The 24,795-nt window shown below is 37.9% G+C and overlaps 2 protein-coding genes across 6 annotated transcripts in view; one reads left to right on the forward strand and one right to left on the reverse strand.

Annotated features, from left to right (window-relative positions):
• The first annotated feature begins 13,120 nt into the window (after positions 1–13,120).
• Positions 13,121–17,428, forward strand: rnf223 (ring finger protein 223). 4 transcript variants are annotated; one of them, XM_084427308.1, is made up of 4 exons: positions 13,155–13,372; positions 15,093–15,210; positions 15,565–15,627; positions 16,032–17,428. In XM_084427308.1, exon 4 carries the CDS (start codon positions 16,076–16,078, stop codon positions 16,712–16,714), a length of 639 nt encoding a protein of 212 aa, XP_084283434.1. In that variant the 5' UTR covers positions 13,155–13,372; positions 15,093–15,210; positions 15,565–15,627; positions 16,032–16,075; the 3' UTR covers positions 16,715–17,428. The 4 variants fall into 4 exon arrangements, with proteins under 4 accessions (XP_084283433.1, XP_084283435.1, XP_084283434.1 ...); XM_084427307.1 differs by lacking the exon at positions 15,565–15,627 and having other exon boundaries at positions 13,121–13,372; XM_084427309.1 differs by lacking the exons at positions 15,093–15,210; positions 15,565–15,627 and having other exon boundaries at positions 13,121–13,372.
• A 362-nt stretch (positions 17,429–17,790) lies between these two features.
• Positions 17,791–24,795, reverse strand: part of ptpn11b (protein tyrosine phosphatase non-receptor type 11b) — a 28,735-nt gene continuing 21,730 nt past the window's right edge. For both annotated transcript variants that reach the window (XM_084427304.1, XM_084427305.1), the window contains exons 7-16: positions 24,618–24,714; positions 24,427–24,506; positions 24,141–24,296; positions 23,763–23,894; positions 23,416–23,570; positions 23,165–23,232; positions 22,928–23,079; positions 21,921–22,021; positions 21,456–21,570; positions 17,791–20,534 (exon numbers count right to left, since the gene is read on the reverse strand). In XM_084427304.1, the coding sequence (XP_084283430.1) occupies positions 21,489–21,570; positions 21,921–22,021; positions 22,928–23,079; positions 23,165–23,232; positions 23,416–23,570; positions 23,763–23,894; positions 24,141–24,296; positions 24,427–24,506; positions 24,618–24,714 (1,023 nt within the window). In that variant the 3' untranslated portion in view covers positions 17,791–20,534; positions 21,456–21,488. The remainder of the gene's footprint in view (positions 20,535–21,455; positions 21,571–21,920; positions 22,022–22,927; positions 23,080–23,164; positions 23,233–23,415; positions 23,571–23,762; positions 23,895–24,140; positions 24,297–24,426; positions 24,507–24,617; positions 24,715–24,795) is intronic.

A 24,795-nucleotide genomic window follows, 5' to 3' on the forward strand; every position in this document is an offset into this window, starting at 1 on the left:
GGATTAAACAAACTGAAAAGCATGCCTCTGGTTTTTAAAAAGAATACTGGATAATGAGTCATTTTCATAAGAAGGACATTTATACAGCTCAACCAGCCCTTTATCGCCTGTGATTAAAGAGCTCAAAAGAGCAGGGAACCGACGGGCCCAATTAAAATTGATTTACAGATGTGATCTAAGAAAAGAACTTTGACAACCGATGAAATGGTTGAGCAACCAATTAGTTTGAATGTTACTGAACTTGTGAGCAGTCCACAAAGAAATAGCATTCAAATGAAAGATGGACATCAGTGCAGTGCACTTTTACCAAGTAACTGGAAACTGGTCATGAGGTGAAATTAGTGTAATGAGTTATGAATTATTTGTGCAGAACACACACACACAATTTAGCAATAGTGTATTCATAAACACAGAAAACAAGATTTAGAGTGCTTCTCATGCTGTTCATGTATATTTTCAGAATGGCAGACTTGATCTTTTAGCCTACATGCATCATGCAAATACATTTTTTTTGAATGGTGAGGAATCAAAGTCCAGTTATCTAAGCACCATCTGACACCATTCTCCAAATACTGTCTCTACGGGAGAGAAACACTGCAGCACATTTGCTGATGTTAATAACACAGCACTATCAGAGGGCTTGGGTAGTTTTATTGCTGCACAAATATAGCCCAGAAGGCCAGTCTGTCAATAAAGTGTCTACTTCTGCAACAAAAAGCAAATGAGAGAGAAATTCAAGCTTTTTCAAAACCCTTAAGACAGCTTAGAAAACTTTATACATTTATAGATTTATAAATATCTGAAGAACAATTTAATCCCTGAGCCATGCAGTATGATCCAAAGCCACAATGCAGTTAATGGTTAATTAATATTTCATCAGGGGCCGTATTCACAAAACATTTTATCTTACAACTACGAGTTCTCCTAAATCGGCAAGTTAGGAACTACGATGTTTTGTGAATACGTGCAGTTCTATGGCTGCCGTGAAGCAGAATGTTTTGGAACCTAACCACAAGGATTGAAACTATGTTATTAATGACATGCAATATAGAGCTGGTACGCTATCACGTGTAATCTTCACTAACAACGTGCCAAATTCCTGATGAACAACCCTGCCATGACCAACTTTTCAAGGTGTGCTTAAACTGTTGACAGTTTTTAAGAGCTCCATATGAACAAGAAGCTGTATGCAGATAAGGACATTGAGCCGTTTATATGAGGAGAAATAGCACCTGCACTAATGCGATCTATCTATCTATCTATCTGCACACTACCATGTGCCAAAAAGTATGCAGGCAATGCGAGAGGCAAACCCAAGCACTCTTATGACATCACAGATCTCATTCCCCCGATAATATCATCAGCCATCAGGACAAAGCTAAGATCAAAGAAGTGCTGCTATCACATTTGATCAAGTTTAATTTCCTGAATATATAACTGATGGCATGGCAATGGTATGCACGATTTCACAGACTGTGCATTACAAAAAAATAATCATACAGTGGCATCAGCAAATAAAGAGAGAGATGGTCAGATGTCTGTGCAATGAAAAAAATAAATAAAATCACAAACAATTAGAGAGAATCTTAAATGCAGAGAGATACGATGTAGACAAGAGACTGAAAGGCCAAAAACATGAACTGTTCAGATGCAAAGCACAAGCTGGTGCAAGTTCTCAAGGTGTAAGCGTATCGTAACAGTGTCCAAAATGTTCAGCTTATGGCTATGAAGAACTTTTTTATGAATTTCTATAAGCAGTAGAATTAATTTAGTCCATACCATGTAACCTAATCTTTTTTTCATTAATAGTAATACATTTTACAACATAAAACCTTTAAAATTACATTAAATTTAAAACCATTTGCGCCCATTCCATTTTCCATCATTTTATTTCAGGACAAATGGTTTTTAAAATTTTCAAAAATAATTTAAATGTGCCATATAATTGTGCTAACTAGATGGATACTAATTTTATGCATTTCATTGTTTAAGATTCACACTTTCTTATATATAGGTGCTTACAGTATATGTATATAGCTAACAAAAAGCAGCACAATAAGAAAGATGACCACCGACAGCAGTATTGACAGCAAAAGAGATTAACAAATTAAGCACCTTGAGAACTTCCTCAGTCTTAACCCCAGGTGACCTACCTCAAGAGCAGTCCTCCAACACAAGGCCTTTCAAGACCGGACCATCACAACGCACTGCACAAAAACATACAGAAGAATCCAGAAAGCATTGACCACTCTGAACTTCCTGAAACCTTTTTACAACGGTTTCCCAAATCTTTATGAGACCGTGTACTGCATGTGCGTGGACTCATGCGTGAGGAAGTGATGTAGGGCGTCTAGGATGGTTGGTTTGAAGAATGCACTAGTGTTATCACCGGAGGTTATGCAAGAATGGTTTGGTGGAAACCTTTGCCTGGTACAGTGCTGGGCCCCTGCTTCACGCAGCCAAGGAATCCTGCCCTAAAAATTCCTAATTGTCCTCGCTGAGCAGGAATCTGTCAGGCTCACCCAGGATGTAACACTTAGGTTATCACACACGCTCTTTTTTTTTATTTTTTTATACTTACTAATTTTAGTTTTGAACCTATTCCCTCCCTGAGTCTGAGGTCATCGGCTGAAAGAGGTATTAAAGGACATAAAAAGGATGCAGTGTCTTTAAAAAAAATAATAATAATGGCATTATATTAGTTTTAAAGGCATTTATAAATAACCATTTTCTTTCCTATGGTAAATATGAAAAATATTTGAAATCTTTCAGGTCAAATCTGCAGAAACTAAGTAAAAATCTATCTGTTACCCCTACAACTGAAACTTTTGGTAGAGACTTGACATTTAGACAAAAGAAAACGGCAAAATAAAGAAGAATTCTAGAATGTAATGCACACAGCGACTCTGAACACCTCCGTGGGATGGTTTTTTTTGGGGGGGGTGTTACAATCAATGGTGGCAAGGTGAGGAAGACGGGTATCAAATGCTCAGATGAAAGAGGCAGAGCAGATTTAGAGCCTTTTTTGTTTCCGTGTGTTCAAAGGAAGCAGCTGCTGACTGCACAGGGCTTAGGTCCTATTCATCTGTAGGGCGAGACAGACGCAGTATCCTGAGGCACAAAAACACACACACCACACACAAATACACACTTCAAAGTCTATAGAGACACAGACTACTGCGGTGTGGTAGACTCTGCTCCATAACTCTGTCATTAGCGTCACACACACAAGGCTCAGAGAAGCCCTGAACTCACCCAAAGTCTGCATCAAATCAGCATTTATCAAGCCCAGTATCCTTATAAGTCTGAGGAATAACTTATTTTGATTAATAATACAATATAAATCAATCATTTTTCATCTCTGGCAACAGTAATCGATGCCAATCAGTAATCGATGCCCATCTTATAGTCTATATAAAATGTTGGGAAATCAAAGACAAGGTAAACACTGGGGTCATATGTCAACAGGTGACATCCAAAACTCACGCCCAGAGGCGGCCGCCCATCCCCCAACGGCAGGTAAATCAGGTGCATTTTCCCTGTCGCTTGTTAAAATTCAAATACGCCCTCGGATGTATGTGTGTGTGTGTGTGTGTGTGTCTTCCTTTACGAAGCTTCAGTTAACATTTGCATCACAAGCAAATCGCTATTGTGTGATCATTTAGTATAAAGAAAAATTGCCTTATTTCACCAATTACCTGCAAAAAAACATTAGAATAGTCAAAGTAAAACATACTGTAGGATAAATATTAGTCAATGAGATAAATGTCTCGTTAATACTTTTTTTTTCTATCATTGAACAGGTCAGACAAGTGTCTGAATTTTAATACTTCCTAAAAATGCACACCATACACAAAGTTAGACAGGAAACGAGGTCAGAAAGTGAAAGGTTTAGGCAAACTTTATGAGTAGTAGAGTTTGCGATGAACATGCGCTTTTATTTTCCTATTCAAAAACATTTGCATGGGTTGTCTGAGCACATGGTGTTGGTCTGAGCGCGCTGTGCCTGACTGATGCTTTTCTGACTCCCTGTGTGTAACCAAACCAACATGCAAAGCTCGCTCCAACAGAACAGAGCACTAACTCTGTGTGAAGGAGAATGCTTGCACTGATAACCAAGGTCATATATTTGTACCACCTGCTCATGACCGTTTGGCTTCCCTGCCACTAATACAACCCTGAGTGCAGTGGTTCCAAACACAGCAACATAATGATTTATCATACACGAGAAATTAAAAGTAAAAATATAATGGTATTATTAATAGTGAATACTGTATATAATATTAGTATAAAAAAATAAAAATAATAATAATAATAATATAAATAATGTTACTGTCCTAGAATGCCCATGACAAAGAACCGGCAAAAATAAAATAAAATAATATAATATGTGTATATATATATATATATATATATATGGATGCATTAAATTGATCAACAATGACAAGATATAAAGATCTTCAAGATTTTCATTTCAAATAAATGCTGTTCTTTTGAACTTTCTATTCATCTAAGAATCTTAAAAAAAAAAAAACACGGTTTCCACAAAATTATTACGCAACACAACTGTTTTCAACATTTATAACAATATGAAATGTTTCTTGAGCAGAAAATCAGCATATTAGTATGAGTTCTGAAGGATCATGTGACACTGAAGACTGGAGTAATGATGCTGACAATTCAGCTTTGACATCACAGGAATAAACTAAATTTTAAATATTTTCAAATAGAAAACAGTTATTTTAAATGGTAATAATATTTCAAAATATTACTGTTTTAATTCAGAAAAAAAATAAAAAAAATGCTCGTCATAGAAGAGGTGTATTCAAGACACTGAATGCATTGATTAACTGTGTATTTTTTAATTAATTAATGCATAGGACAAAAACGTCTTGTCACATAATTTCCCCTGCTGAACAGACTTACGACCCTCCAGTTGAGAACCACAAATAAATACGGTAGTACTGGCACTGACAATACGTACAAGGTCTGTGAGGCAGACAACAATAGAAATGAAAGGCAAAGCCAACCACAGATTGCTCTGAGCTTCTGCTTGATTCCCCGAATGACTCCTAATCTACAGACTCATTTAGAACGTGATTATTAGCGGACCGAGTTAACGAGGCCCATCTGCATCACTACAACAGCACAGATGGTCCATAGGAGGACATCTCAATTATAGTGTACACTCAGGTAAAGAACACACCTACCCCAGATTTACCACATATTCCATATGATGTTTAACAGGTGTTTGTGCAGTCAAGGGAACTTTCTGCCTTATGTGAACGGTATTAAGCTTCAGTCCCACGTTACTTCAGGGATAAAACGCATCACCCACAAATTCAACACTGACATAAGTGGCACTCGGTAGGCTACAGAACAGTGCGTGGAAACAATAGAGTGACATATCAGGGGAGACCAGTAGAAGATAAAATAAGTACCTAGGAGTCAATCCCATAAGGGCTTTCAGACAGTGTCATTGCATCAGTGTTTCTGTGCTATGGAAACCAGGCCTCTCTGGCTCGCTCCATCGAGCAATGCACACACACAAACACAAGTGTTCGCACGGAACCTCAAGACTACTATACAACACCATTAAACCATGTTAAACTGGGATTATAAGAGGCTAGCTGACATCTAAAGCAGTGTAGTAACCAGCAGTGTGAGATGTTAAGCTTTAAAACTATTTTATAATTACTATGCATGCCGTTTTTGATGATCTCAAATTGAGAAACTACATGAATTAGCCTACTTTTATTGCAAGTTTGCTTGGTTAATAAAAAAAATAAAAAAAGTATATATAAATGTTACGCACCTGACAGAATCAAAGTAGCCTACATGGTGAATTATATTAACTCAAAACAATGGGAATGGTACACTAACTCCCGCTTTCACAGACAAGGCTTAAGCCTGGACTAAAATGCATGTTTGAGCTGTTTTAAGTTTAACGGAAAGAAACATGCACAAAGATATCTTAAAATATGTCAGTGCTATTATATTTTATCTCAAGATTCACACCAGCAATGTTCCCCCCCCAAGGCACAGTTTTAAAAGGTACTTAAATGTCTTAATTGACCTAAGGCATAGGCTACTCCCAGGCCTGTGTGTATGCCTTTGTGAAACCAGGCCTAGGTTACATAAACTTTAATACAGTATCTATCTGTCACAATAAAGTGTTTTATATCATTCTAACTCACAAGCAAATCACATCTGAACACAATCCTGCAACTTTATGACCAGTCGAGCCACTTGGGTGACATTTATCTCTGGTCTCATTCATCGTGTGCTGCTGAAAGGTTTGCATTTGTTTATTTATTTTACTCTAATGCTAAATAAGATTTGTGTATGCATATCAACAGTTTGAATGCTGTGACTCACATTGCTGAGGGCTGGTACAGGTATCAGATGACATCTTGGTTTACTGCACCAGAGACTCGATATCTTTTTCAGATGGGTGTGAATCAGAGAGGACGACATGACAACGCCGTGAGTCTGTTCTGGTCGAGCTCCCCGTGCCATTACTCAACAACAGCGCCTCCTTCCGGATTATTGTTAAATAATTGTTATTGACATAACAGCCATTTGAGCCGTTGACTTCTGCAGCCCGTCACCCAGTGAAAGCCTTAAATGTCATAATAATAATAATAATAAATAAATAAAAAATCATTAAAAAAAGTAATAATATATATCTACTCAAACGATGATGAAAACGTTAAAAAATACTTATAAATACAAATTCAATTCGTGCTTGAAGACATTCAAACATTTTGTTTTTATGTTTATATTTATATGTAAAATAAAGTACATTTCAAATAAAAATAATTTAATTATAATCACACGTATAGTGTCCATTTGGATGAAGTATGCAGAAACATTTGTGATAAATCTTCGATTAAAAAAAAACTTTGACCACCTCTGGTCTTGCATGTAAAGTGATAAAAGCATCTGTCTTCTCTGGAAATCTATTAATATAAATAAATAAGAATACATAAAAAAAAAAAAAAAAAAACAGGTCAAGGTGTTTTTGTTTGTGTGTGTGTGTGTGTGTGTGTGTGTGTGTGTGCGTGTGCGTGTGTGTGTTTTGTGGAATTTACGTTACATACTGTGCAGTTCTATCAGGTCACATCTTTAAGACATTTAAAACAAGACAAGATTTTGTGATAAGTAAACTTTTAATAAAGTGATGAAAAATTGTTGATTATCAGCAATTGAGCGCGCGATAGCCTATAGTTGCTATGGTTACCGCTCAGACCAAAAGCTACTGAAAGGTCTGTAGCCTAGTAACAGAAATGTTGTTTGAAAACGGTGTTGAAACCTATTATTAAAAAAAAAAAAATGTAGGCTACTTTTAATATATTTGATCTGAGATTTAAAGGCAATCAATCGTGAAACGAACTTCACCTGCTGATGTCTCCCTAATAAAAGTGTAAATCCTTACATAATCACCACTGGTTATATTGCGCTGTAGAAGCGAAATTACTACTTTATGAAAATAACCCGAATGCTGCCCCCAAAACAAAGTTATCAATCCACTACTTCAAGGTTCCGCATTAGTCCTTGATTGCAACAATGCTCTATGACCGACAGAGGGCGCCCTGACTGTGAGTGTTCAACTGAGAACGCCATAGTCTGCTAACGTGTGTGGATCATACTTACTAAATCAATCTCTGTAGGCTACTATTTGTTTATCCTTAACATGTTTGGCCTCTTGCCACATACTCATTTGATTAAATATAAAATATTTACATGGGAGCAGGTGAGTTATATCGATGCTAAACTGAACGACACCTGCACTCAAACCGGTTCATCCCGTTTTCATGAGGCTAGCTCGAATATAGCACCAGCCATTCAGAGGTCTTGTGAAAACTGAACATGAAAGAACAAACAAAAAGATGTAAATAATGCTAAAAGGGCCTACTGGTGGAAAAGCCAGTGCTCAAACGATAGATATTTCCATCTCACCATGATGAGTTATAAAACCTTTTGAGCCAAATTAATTTGGTCTAGGAATAATCACTCATTGGTCTCAAGTACCTTTCCTAAATCTTAATCCTTCCTGGCAATCAAAACCTTCCTGTTCAAAGAGCCAAAAGAAGACCTCACTGTTCACAAAACAGCAGTTATAGCTCTAGGCATAAAATATTTCTTAGGGAAAGCTTTTGCTAACAAAAATTATTTCTGAATGTTAAAATGTCAATTTGGGACAAATGTTTTGAAAACATGTTTTAAATTTGTTTCTTTTCTTAGTTTTATACGGAGCCCCTAAAGGGACCTTTGCAAAAATAACTTTCACATGCTCACGAGAAACGTATCTCGTGCTCACCAGAAACTTTCGTACACGAAACCTTTGTACATGAGATACGTTTCTCATGAGCATGTGAAAGTCTGTATATTTTTATATTGGCAAAGGTCCCTTTAGGGGCTCCGTAGTTATGCAAATGCTACGGAAAGCATTAAAGGTAGGGTAGGCAATTTTCTGAGAGGCTAGCAATAGCAAGCTAGCTTTAAAAGCAAATGCCTCCAAAGCCACGCCTCCTTCAAAACCCACCTACCCTGCCTTAGTGCCTTAGTGCCTTTAAAGCCGGGGACACACTTAACAACTGTAAGGCCGATTATGAATGTAATTTGATACTTACGACTGATCATACCCTAACGTGCCGAGTCGCGTTCAGTCGGTGTTTACAGTCGGTGTTTAAAATCTGCTGCAATCGATGGAAACACTCTGTAAGTGTGTTCAGTTCAGTCTCAGAATGTTTCAGCTAGTCGTTAAGTGTGTCCCCGGCATAAGGGAACGTTTCATTTTAGAATTCTGTAAACGTGATAGAAACATTCTTTTAAAATGTCCTCTGAATGCTCTGAAACAAGTCGTTTGCAATGTTTAAAAACGTTAAACAAATGTCCAACTAAACATCTCAGGAAAAAAACATTCCATATGTAGAAAATGTTTTTGTGCTAAAATTTCGAGAACATTTGAGACCAGCTAGAGAACTTTGTTCTATTAAAGTTACTGGAAAAAATATTTGCCAGATCTAGTTGTGTGAAAGTTCCCTGTTAGCTGGGTTGTCAGCATTCATTGCTTTAGTTGCAATACAGGTTAATTATGAATTTGAACGTACATTAAAGGTTGTGAAAGATGTGATGCACTGCCTATCTCCAAGGTCTTGATTCATTAACCAAAATGTTTTATGCAAAGGGACTTTCTAAATCAGGGTCAGAAGTGAACCAAGTGACTTCATATATTATAAATGCATCATATTTAAAATGTGCAACTGTCAAACTTTAAACAGTGATTCAATTAAAATGTACTGTGAAGGAATAGGCTGTATAAAGAGAGCTGTATTTAATCTAACAGGGCCATTCAGCTGTATTCTATCCTCATATTGCACAGACATTTTGATAGCCTATTAAATCTCAGACAGAGATTCTATTTTTATTTCAATTGATTCTGCTTATGTGCACTTCTTAAATTGTGATTACAGGAAATATAGCATCCTTTGTATGGTTTAAACCCACAACCGAGATATTTCAGGTTCTACCACCCCTTTAAAAGACATACTGTACCTTTGACTGTGGTGTCTGTCCCTGTGAAGGTTACGAAACCAGTTTGCAAGGAATTTTTCAAAAACTGTCAAAACTGTATGTGGTGACATGGAACTGAAAATGCAGGTTGCTAAAGATAATAATTATTAATTCAAATAAAGATAAAAGCAGACCTGTTGCAGTAAGAACTGCTATTCCATTGTAGAACTATTCAGGATTTTAATATACATCTATAATGAACATTATAATCATCTCTTTGTTGTTTTACAGTAGATAAACGATACTGTCTACTTTTCCTCCTTTGAAAGCAACAAACAGGCTGTTGCTAGAATTTGGTCTTTTACTTCAGATGTGGTTTTATTTGAATGTTAATAAACTCTGGGTGTAAAGCTGGTTAATGCAAATGCTGAAATCGCTCCAAGTGCACATGTGGATAATAATACGTTAAACACACTAAAACCGACCACAAACATTTTTGTGAACCAGAATAATAAAAAATTATTTTAAAGTATATAAAATTCTAACTACATATAGACTAAAAGTTGAAACACGTTTATGGCTTAATTGGCCACGAGACACACTAGACATAGGCCAAAGTGCTTATAAAAAAATAGGTCAGGGTTGAAAAAGTCACGTTTTGCCATGAGTGTTTTGATGGCGTCCAGTTAAACATTTTATTTTTGTTTGTGCATTTTAGTTTTTCCATTGAGGTGCAATGTAATCCAAATCATCAATAAAATCAAACTAGCCCTGGAAAGGGCACAGCAGTCCTCACACATTTCTGCCTAGGAGACGTCCCAGTGACACTTGCTGTTGGTTGGCTGATGATAAAAGCAGTCGAAACCTGTCCTCTGCCGTCAGGATGTCAAGGGAATCTTAACAGAAATCTTGATTGGCGTCCATAATTATGTGTAGCTTCCGTGTTAATGTGGGGTAGGGTGACAGCCGTTAGTTATTGTTCCAGTAAAGATACAGGTAAGATGTGTTTCAGTAAATATCATGCAAACACCCACACACACACACACTCCCCCCTTTGACTCTGAAGCTGTCAAGCCACATGCTCTAGTTGGTTAGACTCATATTCACATGCATGATAAAGCAGCCAGTACCTCCACCTTTTCCAACAGTACTGTAATCTTTTAGAGGTTGACGCTGGTGAACTTGTGCTCCATATAATGTTCTCTCCATATTATCAGATTGGCCTACTCTGTATTATTATGTGGATCATGAGACACGTCAGTACACAAACATTTTGAGAACAGAGAGCTTAACCATAAACCTCTGGGGAAATATTTAACTAGTATAACAAATTTTGGTCATTAATTGTGAAATGAATTACTATAAGGGGAGGATTTCCCCAATTTTTGCACTAAATGTTAACAGCCATTGAAGTAACATTATTTTTATTTATTTTTAATAAGAAATCATATTAGCTGTATAAAACAGCTTGAGGAGAGGAAATTGCAGAATTTACAAATGTATATATATATATATATATATATATATATATATACATACACTCACCTAAAGGATTATTAGGAACACCATAATACTGTGTTTGACCCCCTTTCGCCTTCAGAACTGCCTTAATTCTACGTGGCATTGATTCAACAAGGTGCTCGAAGCATTCTTTAGAAATGTTGGCCCATATTGATAGGATAGCATCTTGCAGTTGATGGAGATTTGTGGGATGCACATCCAGGGCACGAAGCTCCCGTTCCACCACATCCCAAAGATGCTCTATTGGGTTGAGATCTGGTGACTGTGGGGGCCATTTTAGTACAGTGAACTCATTGTCATGTTCAAGAAACCAATTTGAAATGATTCGAGCTTTGTGACATGGTGCATTATCCTGCTGGAAGTAGCCATCAGAGGATGGGTACATGGTGGTCATAAAGGGATGGACATGGTCAGAAACAATGCTCAGGTAGGCCGTGGCATTTAAACGATGCCCAATTGGCACTAAGGGGCCTAAAGTGTGCCAAGAAAACATCCCCCACACCATTACACCACCACCACCAGCCTGCACAGTGGTAACAAGGCATGATGGATCCATGTTCTCATTCTGTTTACGCCAAATTCTGACTCTACCATCTGAATGACTCAACAGAAATCGAGACTCATCAGTTAAGTGAATATTGAAATAAGAACATTTCACTACAAATAGTGTGATTTTATTTTGTTGTTGTTTTGCTGCCTCATAAGGAGTTGGTGTCATTTATCACTGATATAAAGTCAGTTAAAGAGTCAGAACTGCCTTTATTTAGCCCCATCAGTGTTTCACAGGTAATTGGTCAAGCATTGTTGTGTGATCATGTGAGACCTTCAGAGAAGTATCGGCCATGCATTCTCCACATTCCTGCGGAATGAGATGCAGAGGAATGACAAGCGTCTGAAAGTGGAGGACTTGATATTGACTACTGAGGATTAGGTTATATTAGATCAACAGATTACCATCAGTTTGGCTCACTATAGGTACTTTGTTTTCATTGTCTGTTTACATGTACAGGTTGAATCGCATTAAAGAGCACATTACTGTATTGATTATTCTTTTAGAGATGTTTGTGATGTGATTGTTTTTATCATTGTCATCTCATAACTGCCTGGCTTCCTATGGGGCAAACTGAATGTATTGTTTTTATCTCATCCCGTTTTTCTTTTCTAAGCAAATTTCTGTGGAATCTCAGACTAAACATGAACTGAACTAGTCCTTTTTGCCATAGAGAGATATTTGTGCTTGTGCTATGCCTACTCTATAACCAGAGGGTCATCATGTGGAGGTATTCTCAACATCTTATAATGTCATAAAACCAGCAAACAGCTCCATTTAATGATACATTATCAATGTTTCCATCTCTTCCTTATAACAGTCCAGCCTAGTGGCAAATTACTGTAAATGATACTGTTTATCTAATGCTATCCAGTTAAGAACTCATGAGAGAGAATTTTAAAGACAATACAACTCAAATAAAGAAGCCCATACAAGCTTTATTCATGAATGTGATTATCTTAGCAATGAGTTAATGATATTAACCTAAACAAGAATGAGACGCTATTAGGCTCGACCTAGATGACCATTTGTGTGTTAGCCTTTGCTAAGGCTACACTGTTCGCTTTGGCACTGATATTGTAGCTTTTTTGTGCGCACATTGACCGGAACGACATGAAAAACTACCTACTAACTATGTCTTCATACATTCTAGTGAGCAGCCCAAGTTATTGACAAACTTTCTGAAGCATGTTTGCTGATTATGATCTCATATGTGAAGCTAAAATGCTAACTTAAGAGTGTCTACTTGAAATGTTCAATGTTAAGTAAGTTTTGTGATTTCCCCAAATCCTAGGAAGTAATAATACAAACCTATTAATATATATAAAAGAACGTGACATGATGGGAAATGATTGGGAATGATTGGGGAAAAAAAAAAAGAGGATGGGCAGATGAAGAGAATAGAAATGTTATACTATGAATATGCTTTCCTTCTTCCAAACCCTCCTCCTACCCCGTCTCTGGCACTCCCTCAAGGCCGTGTTATTGTTCCTGCCTATCAATGTCATTTCCATAGCGAGTGCTGAAAGAGAGTGGATAAATTGAGGCAGGTGAGAGTGGACACGAGACACAGAGAAGGAGCTCGACAGGCATCGGCAGCCCACCTGCGTTCAGCTCCACTTTTAACAGACTCCTAAAAGGAGGACATTGCATTATCAAGAGGATTGCTGACAGCTCCAGAGCTGATAATGCATTTGTGTCCTTAGGGAGGCAAAGTGATGAGAAGATAAAAGAGGAATCACTGGAACAGGGATAACACTAGAGCTCAAGTCATCAGAACAGGTAAGAACATGTGCAATGTTTGTCAGCCACATGTGGCGGTGCTTCAGCTGATATAGAGAGGGGCAGCCGTTTGGAAATGGAAGTATACCCAAAGGGACGTTAACTCACAGTAAAGACTGGAGAATAATCTAGCAATATCTGAAAGCAAAGATCGGATTGAGAATAAAGTATGGCTGGTATTTCAAAAGTTTTAGAGGAAGTTGGAAAGAAAATAATGTAGGGTGCATGGCTAAAGTTTATTAGTAGTTAAACTGATAGGATATAAGTGAAGTTACTGCAAGTCAAAGTGGAGAACTGTTATCAGAGGTCTGATAAAACTTTGACAGTGTACAGTGCACTCATAACAATACAAATCTGATAATTATAAAACCAGGCTATTTATATATATATATATATATACAGTACATATATATATATATATGTTTACACACACAAACACAGTATATGCATGCGGTTTGAAAATCAGATTAGAAATTAAAAATGAAATATAAAAAATGTACATTAAAATAATTTAATCGTTTTAAATACTACAAGTGAATTTAGTACAATTATTAATTTATTAGCATTTTTAAAGATTAACTTGGCAACGGTAATCTTAATATAAAAATAGGGGAAATGTGCATGAACAATTAAATATCCGGTATCGACAAATAAAGATACATGTAAAAAAAAATATCTGATATGGTATCAATATAGTTTGAATATTATATATATATATAGAGAGAGAGAGAGAGAGATTTAATTTACAGTTTGTGTCTGTTTAAGGTTTTTAAGACTGAGTACAACGATGACAAGATTAAAAAAAAGTGCATTTGAGATTTAGTTTTGCTCTTTTTTTAGCTTTGCTGTAAAAACAAAGACATGCACACAAGACGTGGATGTTGAATAAACTGACAGAATACTAATGAAGCCGTTTGCGTAAATGAAGTCGGGAAGACCAAAATCTAGGGGTATAAATAGGGGTTCACTTAAACTGTTTATGACCTTTCCCTGATAAAAGGACATAATTTAGACATTAGCTTGCAACGTTAACTAACTGCAGTTTTGTCCTTGGGCTGCAGCCTAGACATAAAATCAAATTAGTGGAGTTGCTTTCAAACCCCTCCTTATCTTTCCTAATGGCTGGTGTTATCAAACAGAGGGTCTGTAGATGTGAGGGTGTCATGTGAAAGTTCAAGCATCACGCACACAGAGACGGAGAATCAGGTCAAGAACATTGTCAACCCTTACTGTGTTTTGCCGGTTGAGTTAATGAGCAACGATGAACTCGTGCACTAATGATGGTCAAACAGTTATACGTTGAGGCGTAGATCGTGAAAGAAGATAGAAAGGACTGGGACCGCAGGTGCTCTGAGCCTAGGGGGTTTTACACAGTGCTGAGAGACTGGCTGCCTGGGCACCGGCCTGTTCTCCAGGAATGCCAAAGCCACACCAATATAATAGAGAACAAACAGGAGCTTTGTGCAGTGTAGGGATGGAGAAAGAAACACACACACACACACACACACACGCATGGGACTGCGCTGAAGGGCTTGTGAACAGGCCATCTGCTCTCAACCAAACCCCTGCCTGAACCTGTGGAGGAACAAAACCACTTAAAAGAGAGGCTAGATTAGATGCAGATGTTATTTAGCTCAGGATGGGCTCTGAAAAATACTTCTGTGTATTATACAGTGTCGATCACCCTGTTGATAAAATTCTTCTCATCTCCTAATGCCAGGCCCAGTGGAGCGATGACTTTTAGAGAGCCTTAGTGCGCTGAAAGGGTTTCTGAAGGACAGTGGTGCTGACGTTGGCAGAAACAAGGACAACAAAGCAGTCTGTGTCTTACCAACATTGTAAGCATGGGTATTTCAAGTGGTCTTGACCTTTACTAAACTTATGTACACCCTTAAAAATAGATCATAATTAGAACACTTTTTTACAGCACAGAACTTTATAAACGTTTTATTCTTCAGAAAACCAAGAACTTTTGTAATAAAAAATAAAATAAAAACTAATTTAGTGACAACATATTCTTGATTCTTGAAGTAAAAAAACTATTGAAGAACATTCTTAGAAAATGTTATTCTCTGTTCTTCAGAAAAGAACCCACAAAACAATATGTTGATCTGAAGAACCTATAAATGAGTGCAAATGGTTCTTGATAAAGGGGATGATTTTTAAGAACTTTTTATTGTACACATTTTTAGAAAACAACATGCACTGGTGTATCAACCCAGAAACCATTATACTAATCTGAGAAATCAGGACAGGTAATCTCCTAAAATTTGTATAACAGTTCAAAAAACCCAATTAAAAGGAAGAACCACTGAAGAACTTTTATTTTTGTTAGCATATATGGTATAAAACAAGGTAATGCAGGTGGGCAGCAAAACAATGCACTACTATCTGTAACAGTGTATGCACAGTAACTAGCCCTACTTCAAAGTCACAGTTAATTCGGTTAAAGGACAAAGAGTCAGACAAAGGCATGATGTTTACTTTGAACCGTCTTCTTGCTCAGGCCTGTTCTGTGTACCCTTTCTGTTTGCACACTCATGTCCAATCACCTGGTGGGAAATGTTTACTTCATAAGCTGTGAACCTAGTTTTGCTCTCAAACCTATACAATGAACCTAGAGGTGACTTTTAGATGTTTGTCTTGCTTGTTCTTCTAGTGAATCTGCACGAGGAAGAAGGTGGAAGGCCGTACTCCGGTGAGATGGAGCCGAGCCCAGTGGTGTGGCACACTCAGGGGGTCCTGCTGGAAACTGACCTGGAGAAGGTGAGCTCTCATCCCGAGTGCTCCATCTGCTTCAACACCTATGACAATGTCTTCAAAACGCCAAAACAGCTGGACTGCACACACACCTTCTGCCTTGAGTGCCTTTCCCGCATCATGGCTACCTCCATGGACCCCCAAAACTCTAAAATCTCCTGCCCCTTCTGCCGCCACCCCACTACCATCCCAAAAAGGGGGCCTCCAGCTTTGACCACGAGCCAGGAGGTGCTGTGTCGCCTGCCCGCCAACCAGCAGCAGGTAGAGCCCGTATGGCTGGACGGGGAGAGGTTGTGCTACCAGCGGCCAATAGACATGCCAGGCCTGCCAGCGTTCTGCATCTGCGTCGATATTGGGGCCAGTGGGCAAAGCGGCGTATCTTCTTCCCAAACTCGACCGCGACTTGGGCTTCTGGAACGGTTGATGGACTGGAAGCGTTTGCTGCTCTTTATATTCCTCATGTTGTTGCTGCTGGGGATCATTTTGTGGCCCTTGCAGTGCATCGTCTCGACGGGCTCCGTGCGTTGTTCGTCCCATAACCTGCAGATACCTACCACAGCTTCTACTACCACACTCATATAAGGGAGACAGACATGTCTAGATTGTTGTCGGACTTGCAAAACCAGGTTGATTGGTGTCCGTTTACCTCCATAAGTCCTTGCCAAGCCTGTTGGGTGCTAAAGGAGTTACAACAAACAGCAATGCTGCAGTAAAGACTGAGGAACTGCATCAGTATCATTATTATATCTTATAGAACATGTGAATGAGTGTCAAAGCTTAGCCAGTGCATGACAAAACTGACTGATGGTTAAATGTCTGCCTACATTGATCAAAACAACAGTAAAAAAAAATGAAGCCACTGTTTAGTAACAGAGTGAAGAAAAAAGTTATGTTGTCAATAGTCTCACACAGAAGTCACTTTCAAACCAAGCAAGCAACTTTCTATTTCTATTCTATTACGTGTCCAACATGAACACGAGTGAAATCTGCGTGGGGAAATCTTTCGCCCTCACAGAAAATCTCCCAATCGCATTTCTATTGAAAAGACTGGATTTTGCCCACAAACTTTCAACAAGTGATTGAAGTAATGTGAAAATGTGACCTTAACTGAAACTGAATATTTTCTACTTGTACATTTGTATATTTTATTTCATTGTATTCCACTGACTCCATGAAATGTATTTTGTTTAAAATATAAAAACTGTTGCTGCAAACGGCACAAGGAAGTTCAAGGAATAGTGTCATGGAGTGTTTTAAAATTTGAATAGGTACAATATACATGATATCACTGATAACACTGACAAAAGAAAGAAAACGCGAACAGATTCACGTGGCCCTAATTTATCACTTCCTGCTCTGGGACGGTTAAACGAACACGCCTCAAACAATAACCGTTTGAAACCTAAGCCCTACAGCGACGTGTCCTGCATGTGAACACATTCACAACCACACCCATGTAAACTGCTCCACCGTGTGTGTGTTTTGTAGGGATGAATTATTAGCTTCCTTTTTCCAGGTGTTTTAATGAGAAACGAAATGTTATTGACATAAGTTATTCATTATTAAACCCTGAAGAGAGAAGGAAATTATAAAGAGGAAAGGAAATAATATATCGGCCAGTAGCTGTTTGTAAGGTGAAATGAGTTAGAGACAACTAGTTGAAAGTTCCCAGTGTATGCTTTATTATTCAATAACTAATCCTGTATTCTCATTTGAGATGCAAGTCAATACATCAGCTGTATTTTCCAGGGCAAAAGGCATTTTAGGCTGAACCAGTGCAAGAGGGAACACAGTCTTTACCACACAAGGACAGTCAGCACAACGCGAATCAGATCAAACCTACTGATCACCAACTGAGATTTAAAAAAAACAACAACAACAACCCACCAACATACAGTAGTATTCAAGTAAATTTAAAGAGAAGACTTCAAAATTGTTATAAAGCGAGCAGAACTGTTGATGTTATGTATAATAATAATAAATGTTAACAAATCATTCTAAAACAATATGCTAAACAGCTTTGAATATTTCCATCACTGTAATAACAAACAAGTGAAATGTATAATTTACAACAAATAATTGACCAAAAAAATATAACGCAAAACACTACACTGATGTCAAATCAACAGATATTCATTATATATACCTCCGAACAAAAGGACATTCTGGCAGCCATGGACACTATACCTTTCAGCAGTTCAAGTCTTAATATGTCACTCAATTTTTGACCTTTTACCCATTTTCACAGAGGCAAAAATAAAACACGCTTCCAAGCGTTCAGATACCAGTAGCACATTGCTCTCACATGATCAGGTGCATAAATCACATAAAATTCATTTAATCAGTCAGTCATTCCAAGGACAATGATTATCATATGCAGTGACATCGCTTTTACTTCCCAGAAGGTCTAACAAACTGGTTCTCTAGTAAAAAACCCAAACATTTTATCCTTCCAAGTGCAAAAAAAGCAGAGCCTGGCCTCCCTCAAACACGTACGGCATCTCTACAGCTGTAACCTTTCACAGTCAGACGCTGTGATTAATCACATACACCATGTCCTGCTTTATCTAAGCCAACATGCACACTACCATTTTTATGTTTTTAGAAGAAGTCTCTTATGCTCACCAATGCTGCATTTATATAATCCAAAAAATTGCGCGTTATTATTACAATTTAAATAACTCTTTTCTATTTTACCATATTTTAAAATGTAATTTATTTCTTGTGATGTCAAAGCTGAGTTTTCAGCATCATTACTCCAGTCATAATTGCTCAAGAAACATTTATTATTAATATAATCCGTATTGAAAACGTTTGTGCTGTTGTGGAAACTCATCCTTGCTGAATAAGAGTATTAATTTCTTTAAAATAAAAAATTTATTAAACGGAGCAATTCCAATAGGGTCCTCGCGCCCTAATAAAAAAAATCGTACTGACCTTAACATTTTGAACGGTACTCTGTATATATAACATCTTATGACATCACTGCTGACCTCACCCAATAGCAGCCACGTCTGGATTACAGCCATCTTTTAAATTACTTTTTTCGTCCTACACAAATCTATTCTTTAATCTTAGCTGAGGGCCATCTGGCCTGCCTCATTTTTAGCTGAAGTCTCCACCGAAATCCAGTTCACGTCAACGGCTCGGCCTGATGTGATCTTTAGTAATACCACGCTTTTCATTTTACGTTATTTCATTCAAAGGCCTCCTCAGTGCAATCACAACCCACTATGAAGTAAAGAGCTTTATCGGGCTATTTATAACACGGAAATACACACATACCCTGTTTATATGTGATAAAAGAGCTTAATGTGTCTCCTCTGAGGAAAATGTGGAATAACATATTCAAAAAAAGAAAAAGAAAAAGAGAAATGCATTATATTCAAAAATGCCAGGCCTAGATTTCATAATCACATCCACAAATATCACAACAAAAGATAAAACTGCTCTAAAGGAATCATAGTTGCAAATAAAACAATTTTTAACAAACAAACAAACAAAACTAATCTAATAAAGGCTCACCTGATGTATTCAGAACAAGAAAGTCAACGCATAGAAGGAGGAGCCCACTGATGAAGAGGCAGCCTGATTGGTTGATAAGCCTTTGATTGACAGTAGCACTTGTCTCCCTCTGACTGTTCATTAGCCTGGAGGTAATGCTCAATAAAAACAGCTTTAAAGCAGAAGCTTTCACAAATATGATGTACAGGCTGCTAATTGGCACATACTGTATAGATTCAACCACACTGTACCAAATCAGTCCATTTAAAACACCTACTTACATAGAGTATTCAATTCATTGGTCGAACTTTGACCAATCACCTCTCATATCCTTTGAAAAGAAAAGAGGGATTCTTTAGGCCAGACGGTGTACTTCTCTTCTTCTTACATCACCGTGCCGCGAGTATCACTCAGCAGAGCGCAAATGACCACTGCTTGTAAAACTGAGAGATATATATCAGAGTTCTTTGGTTACAGTAGACGACATCCAGTAGACAAAGCAAGGTCTGGAAACAGCCGTAGACAGCATGGAAAGAGCGTAGCTTCATCCAAAGTTATGTCACTGAGTGTAAATATTCATTTTCAAATTTATTTCACACATAATCAAACCATCATGTAGCTTAGAGCAGTGTAGGCTTGTTAGACTAGAAGGGGGGAGCGAAAGCACCAAGTCACACGTCCTTTGCCGGAACAATTTCGGCTGCTAATCAGGCACTTGGTTTTGGAGTGTGAGTTTCTCAGACGTAGTCAGTCAGGAAATGAAGAGAGGAGCTGTTGGAGATGTCGTGGAATCTCCAGCCGAGCGGCTGGGTGGTGTTACCTCAGCGTAGGCGCTGCTTGTCCCCCCCCCCCGTGCCGTTCCATGATCAGGTGCTTCTACACAGCACCTCTGCTGGAACTGCAAAGTAAAAGACCAGAACGTTTAGGGATGCATTGTTTTAACAGTTGTGTTACTTTCACACTGGTGTATCTACAGCACATTGGTTGCTATAGTAATGATGTAGGCGTCAGCAGGATGTCAAATGACTTTCTTCTACAAAGGCTGAGAGAGAGCCAAGCTGTCAGTGTAGAAAGAGAAAAAGGAAAAATTGATATTTTATTGACACATCCCTACTTTAAATGTTTTGTCCCCCTTTATCTAGAGTAAAATGTGCCACATTCTGAAAGACAAAAAATATTCGTGTGATGTAACATAACACTATTTAACACATACAGTAACACAATTTTTTTTTTTTTAACTGAAACACAAACCACATACAGTATGGATGTGACTTGGGTCGGTTTGTGTTGTTAAGTCTACAAATATACAGATTTCAGTCAGATATGTCTACATTTGGATTTTGGCTGTCAGTGTGAACAAAGTCATAGATAACTTTAATATAATACATCATTCCTAATCCTATGAATTATGTGATTTAGAAGATCAATATGAAAATCTATTAAATAAATACTTTAAATGCCAACAGTCATCGGTCATAAAAGGTAAATCAACAGAAGATACCGTTCAGAAGATTTGTTTCTGAAAGAAGTCTCTTATGCTCACCAAAAAGTACAGTTTCTAACCTTTGAAAACATTTTCAAAGCCATTTGGCAAACATTGCCATTCTGTAAGATTATACTTTTTATTCTGGTGGGCTGCAACAAAGACAAAATTCCCACCCCCACTGGTTCCTTATTGTCTTTCTCCTACTCGTCTCTCTACTTCAACAGCCTTGATGCAGGTGTGTGCATTCATATCTGTGTGTGTGTGTGTGTGTTCACACATAAGCATGGCTGCAGCAATGTGTAACACTGTGAGAGCGAGGGTGGAAAAACATACTCCCAGAGTCCCTGAGACAGCAGCCCACATGGCTTATCTCCTGGTGTTACTGCTGGTGGAGCCCTTTGGATTTTTGATGTTCAAATTCTCATACACTCCGGAGTCATCATTCATTCTGTGGAAGAGATGAAAAGACATGTGTTACTAAAATAAAGAGGAACGAAAATACATCTATTATAGAAAAAAAATTACAAAATCGAAAGTGACACAGTTAAAAACACATTTTATGATTTGACGTGCTGTCTGAAGTTGCATATTGTGTTTATTGTGTTAGAAAAACTGACTCACAGCGGCATCAGAACTCTTTTGACAGATAATGATTCACTTAGGAACAAATACTTTTAGAATTGAGGAAGTGTGGGACAGTTTACCTAAATAAACTTAACTGTTTTCCAGTAACAACACTGTGTGGGCCGTTTTTTTCAAATAGTGTGTTTGTGTGCAAAACAGGAAATCAGCACTTACACAGATGAAGAGCGAGACGAGCTCATGTTTGGCTTGGCTCTGGCATTTGACATCTGTGGGTACTTGATGTTAGAGTATTCTCTCTCCTTTGTTTTATTCCTCTAAAAAGGTAAATAAACAAAACAAGGAATATCAAACTCACACATTTAATATGATAAAATAAGGGATGCCAAATATTTAAATTCTTTGTAGTTAACATGTTAATGCACTCAGTTTCTTAAAAAAAAAAAGAAAAGAAATAATGTGCAATTATTGGATTTGGCAATTGTGTGGATAACACTCATAACGATATACACTTTTGTTCTTTTGAACTTTCTATTCAACATAGAATCTTGACTTTTATCATGGTTTCCACAAAAATATTAAGCAGCACAACTGTTTTCAACATTGATAATAGTCAGAAATTGAACACTAAATCATTATATTAATATTTAATATTTCGTCAAACTCCTCATAGAATTTTACTTTTGATAAGACATTAACAGTCCAAAAAAAGGGTCTACGTTTTTTTTCCAGATCTTTCGATCCATTGGACAAAATAGGCTCACACAATTTACATATGAACACGCCCGGAGACAACGGAACAACATTCTGCTCTGACAGCCACAAGACTCTGCCGAACACTGTGAGCGCATGTTAGAAATCAGGAATGGTGAGAGAACATTGTGCTTGGTACGTTTTTTGTCTTCAAATCAAACTTGGGTCTCCGACAAGGTTTAAATCCTGTCCGGCTAGCGCGCTTTCCTTAATTTGGAGGGAGCGGTCATTTGCGGCTGTATGAGCACATTCGACCACATGAGCGTTTACACTACGAAAGCAATCCGGTCAAAGTAGACAAGCTCAAAACTTTTTAGACCCTGTTTACACCTGCATTTAGCGTTGTCCACTTGTGATCCAATCGACCAAAACGCATCTTAATACCAGGCGTAATCAGGGCCCAAAAGAAGAAATCATTCCATCAGTGAATATGTCACAGTAGCATCAGTTGAAAAGAAGTGTTCAAATACCTGCTCCTCTTCCAGTCTCTTCTGAGCGGTGTCAATGTATTGCTGAACAGCCATGTAGATGAACTTGTACTGGGCCTCGGTCTGAACCATACCGGATCGTTGCTGGCGCACTCTCTGAATGGTCTTTGGGATGTCAATGTCACAGTCCAAACCTGAACAGTCCGTTCAGTTGTGTTATATTTTATCATCAAGAGGCATACAATTCATAACAGAGATAATTTTGTATGAAACAGTTACCTTGTCTGTTTATGATGTCGATAAGGATGTCAATCACAATAATTGTGCCTGTTCTTCCAATCCCTGCACTAGAATGACAGTGACAAATGGAAGTTTAGATTACGGAGCACACAATGAGGGAAAACCTTGTATTTTCAATTAAATAATACAAGCAATTCAGTAAAGTAATTATTTGTCATTATAACACTCTTAAGACTACATTCCTCAAGATAATGAGTTGATCTTGTGGAGCTGAGTGAGATTTGCAGTACCTGCAGTGAACCACTATCGGTCCACTCTCTGGAATGGCGCTCTGGGTTCTGTTCACTTGCTCCAGGAAGCTCAAGACTCCTCCTGGTTCATTGGGAACACCGTGATCAGGCCAGCTCAGGTACTGATAGTGCCAGACACACCTGGGAGGCTCTCTCTTTAAACCACAGATGAACAAAAATGACATGAAATTATTATCAAAGAAAATGAAGAAGAAAAAAAAAAACATGTTTAAAGTCACTAAAGTAAGTTAGATGGTTCTCTCTAAGCTGCTACTGTAAACAAAAAGGTCAAAAGTCATGCCTGCCCTCTGGGACCGTCATCTCAACTGTCATCACGGTGCTCTTACCCTGTCTAGACGTGTGACTTCAAGCTCTCGCCGTATGTAGTCCTGAGCTGTGTGTTCCTCAATGTTCTTCACACACACTTTCCCAAACTCCTTTGTTGAATTTAAGTCCGGCCAGTACCGCACACACTTATTCTATAGATAGAATTTAAGTTTTCAGTTCCAAAATATAATCCATGTTGCACATTTCGTTAAATTAGTGATGTTTTTAAAAGAAAATATTTTAAAATGGATTACTAAAGTTCTCAAATTAAGCATTTTTTAAACATGTAGTAGTCCTGATTAACTGTGTGCATTTTATATAATTTCAGAGGAAATTGTGTGATCTCAACTCAATCTCAAATCCTACAAAACATTGCTTCATCCAGGGCTGGATCTCACCCGTGCTCTCTCCATCTCCTTGGTTGTCATGACAATAACATGAGTGTTTTCCTGATACACCATTTTCCAGAAGTCTAGGACGGTGTTCTGAAGGCAACCCTGAGTGGCGATGAAGACTTTACCTTCATCCATATGACAACCTTCTTCATTCATGCTCTAAAAAAAATCAATGAGGACAACACTCAGAATGATAAAGAACATGTGAAATATTGATCACAGTTCCAGTAACCCAGAAAAAGCTTGACATTAAGATTGACATGCAAGCATTATGAGTGAACCGGCTTACTCGGATATAGTTAGCATTGATGTAATCGGAGCCTAGCGCATCAGAATCCACCTCCTTGATCTGCACTCGAGTGGTGTCAACTGCAACAGAGAAAATAACAATCAAAGAGTCCTGGAGATTAACGGTTGCTCTATCATTGAATTATGAAATGTGTCTGTCCATTATGAAACCTGACAAACACCTTTACTCACATGGTAGTATGTTCTTATATCTGTTCTTGTTTTTATTTTCTGGTCTCTGCCCCTCTTTCCTGGGGTAAAGGAGTTTACATTCTTGCTGCTGTAAAACCTACAGAGCAACAGGGGACAAGATAAAGAAAGCTGGGATGAAATGTGGCTTCAAGCAATGAACCCTTGAAAAGCGTTCATT

This window comes from Rutilus rutilus (assembly GCF_951802725.1).
Source record: "Rutilus rutilus genome assembly, chromosome: 13".
Lineage (NCBI taxonomy): Eukaryota > Metazoa > Chordata > Actinopteri > Cypriniformes > Leuciscidae > Rutilus > Rutilus rutilus.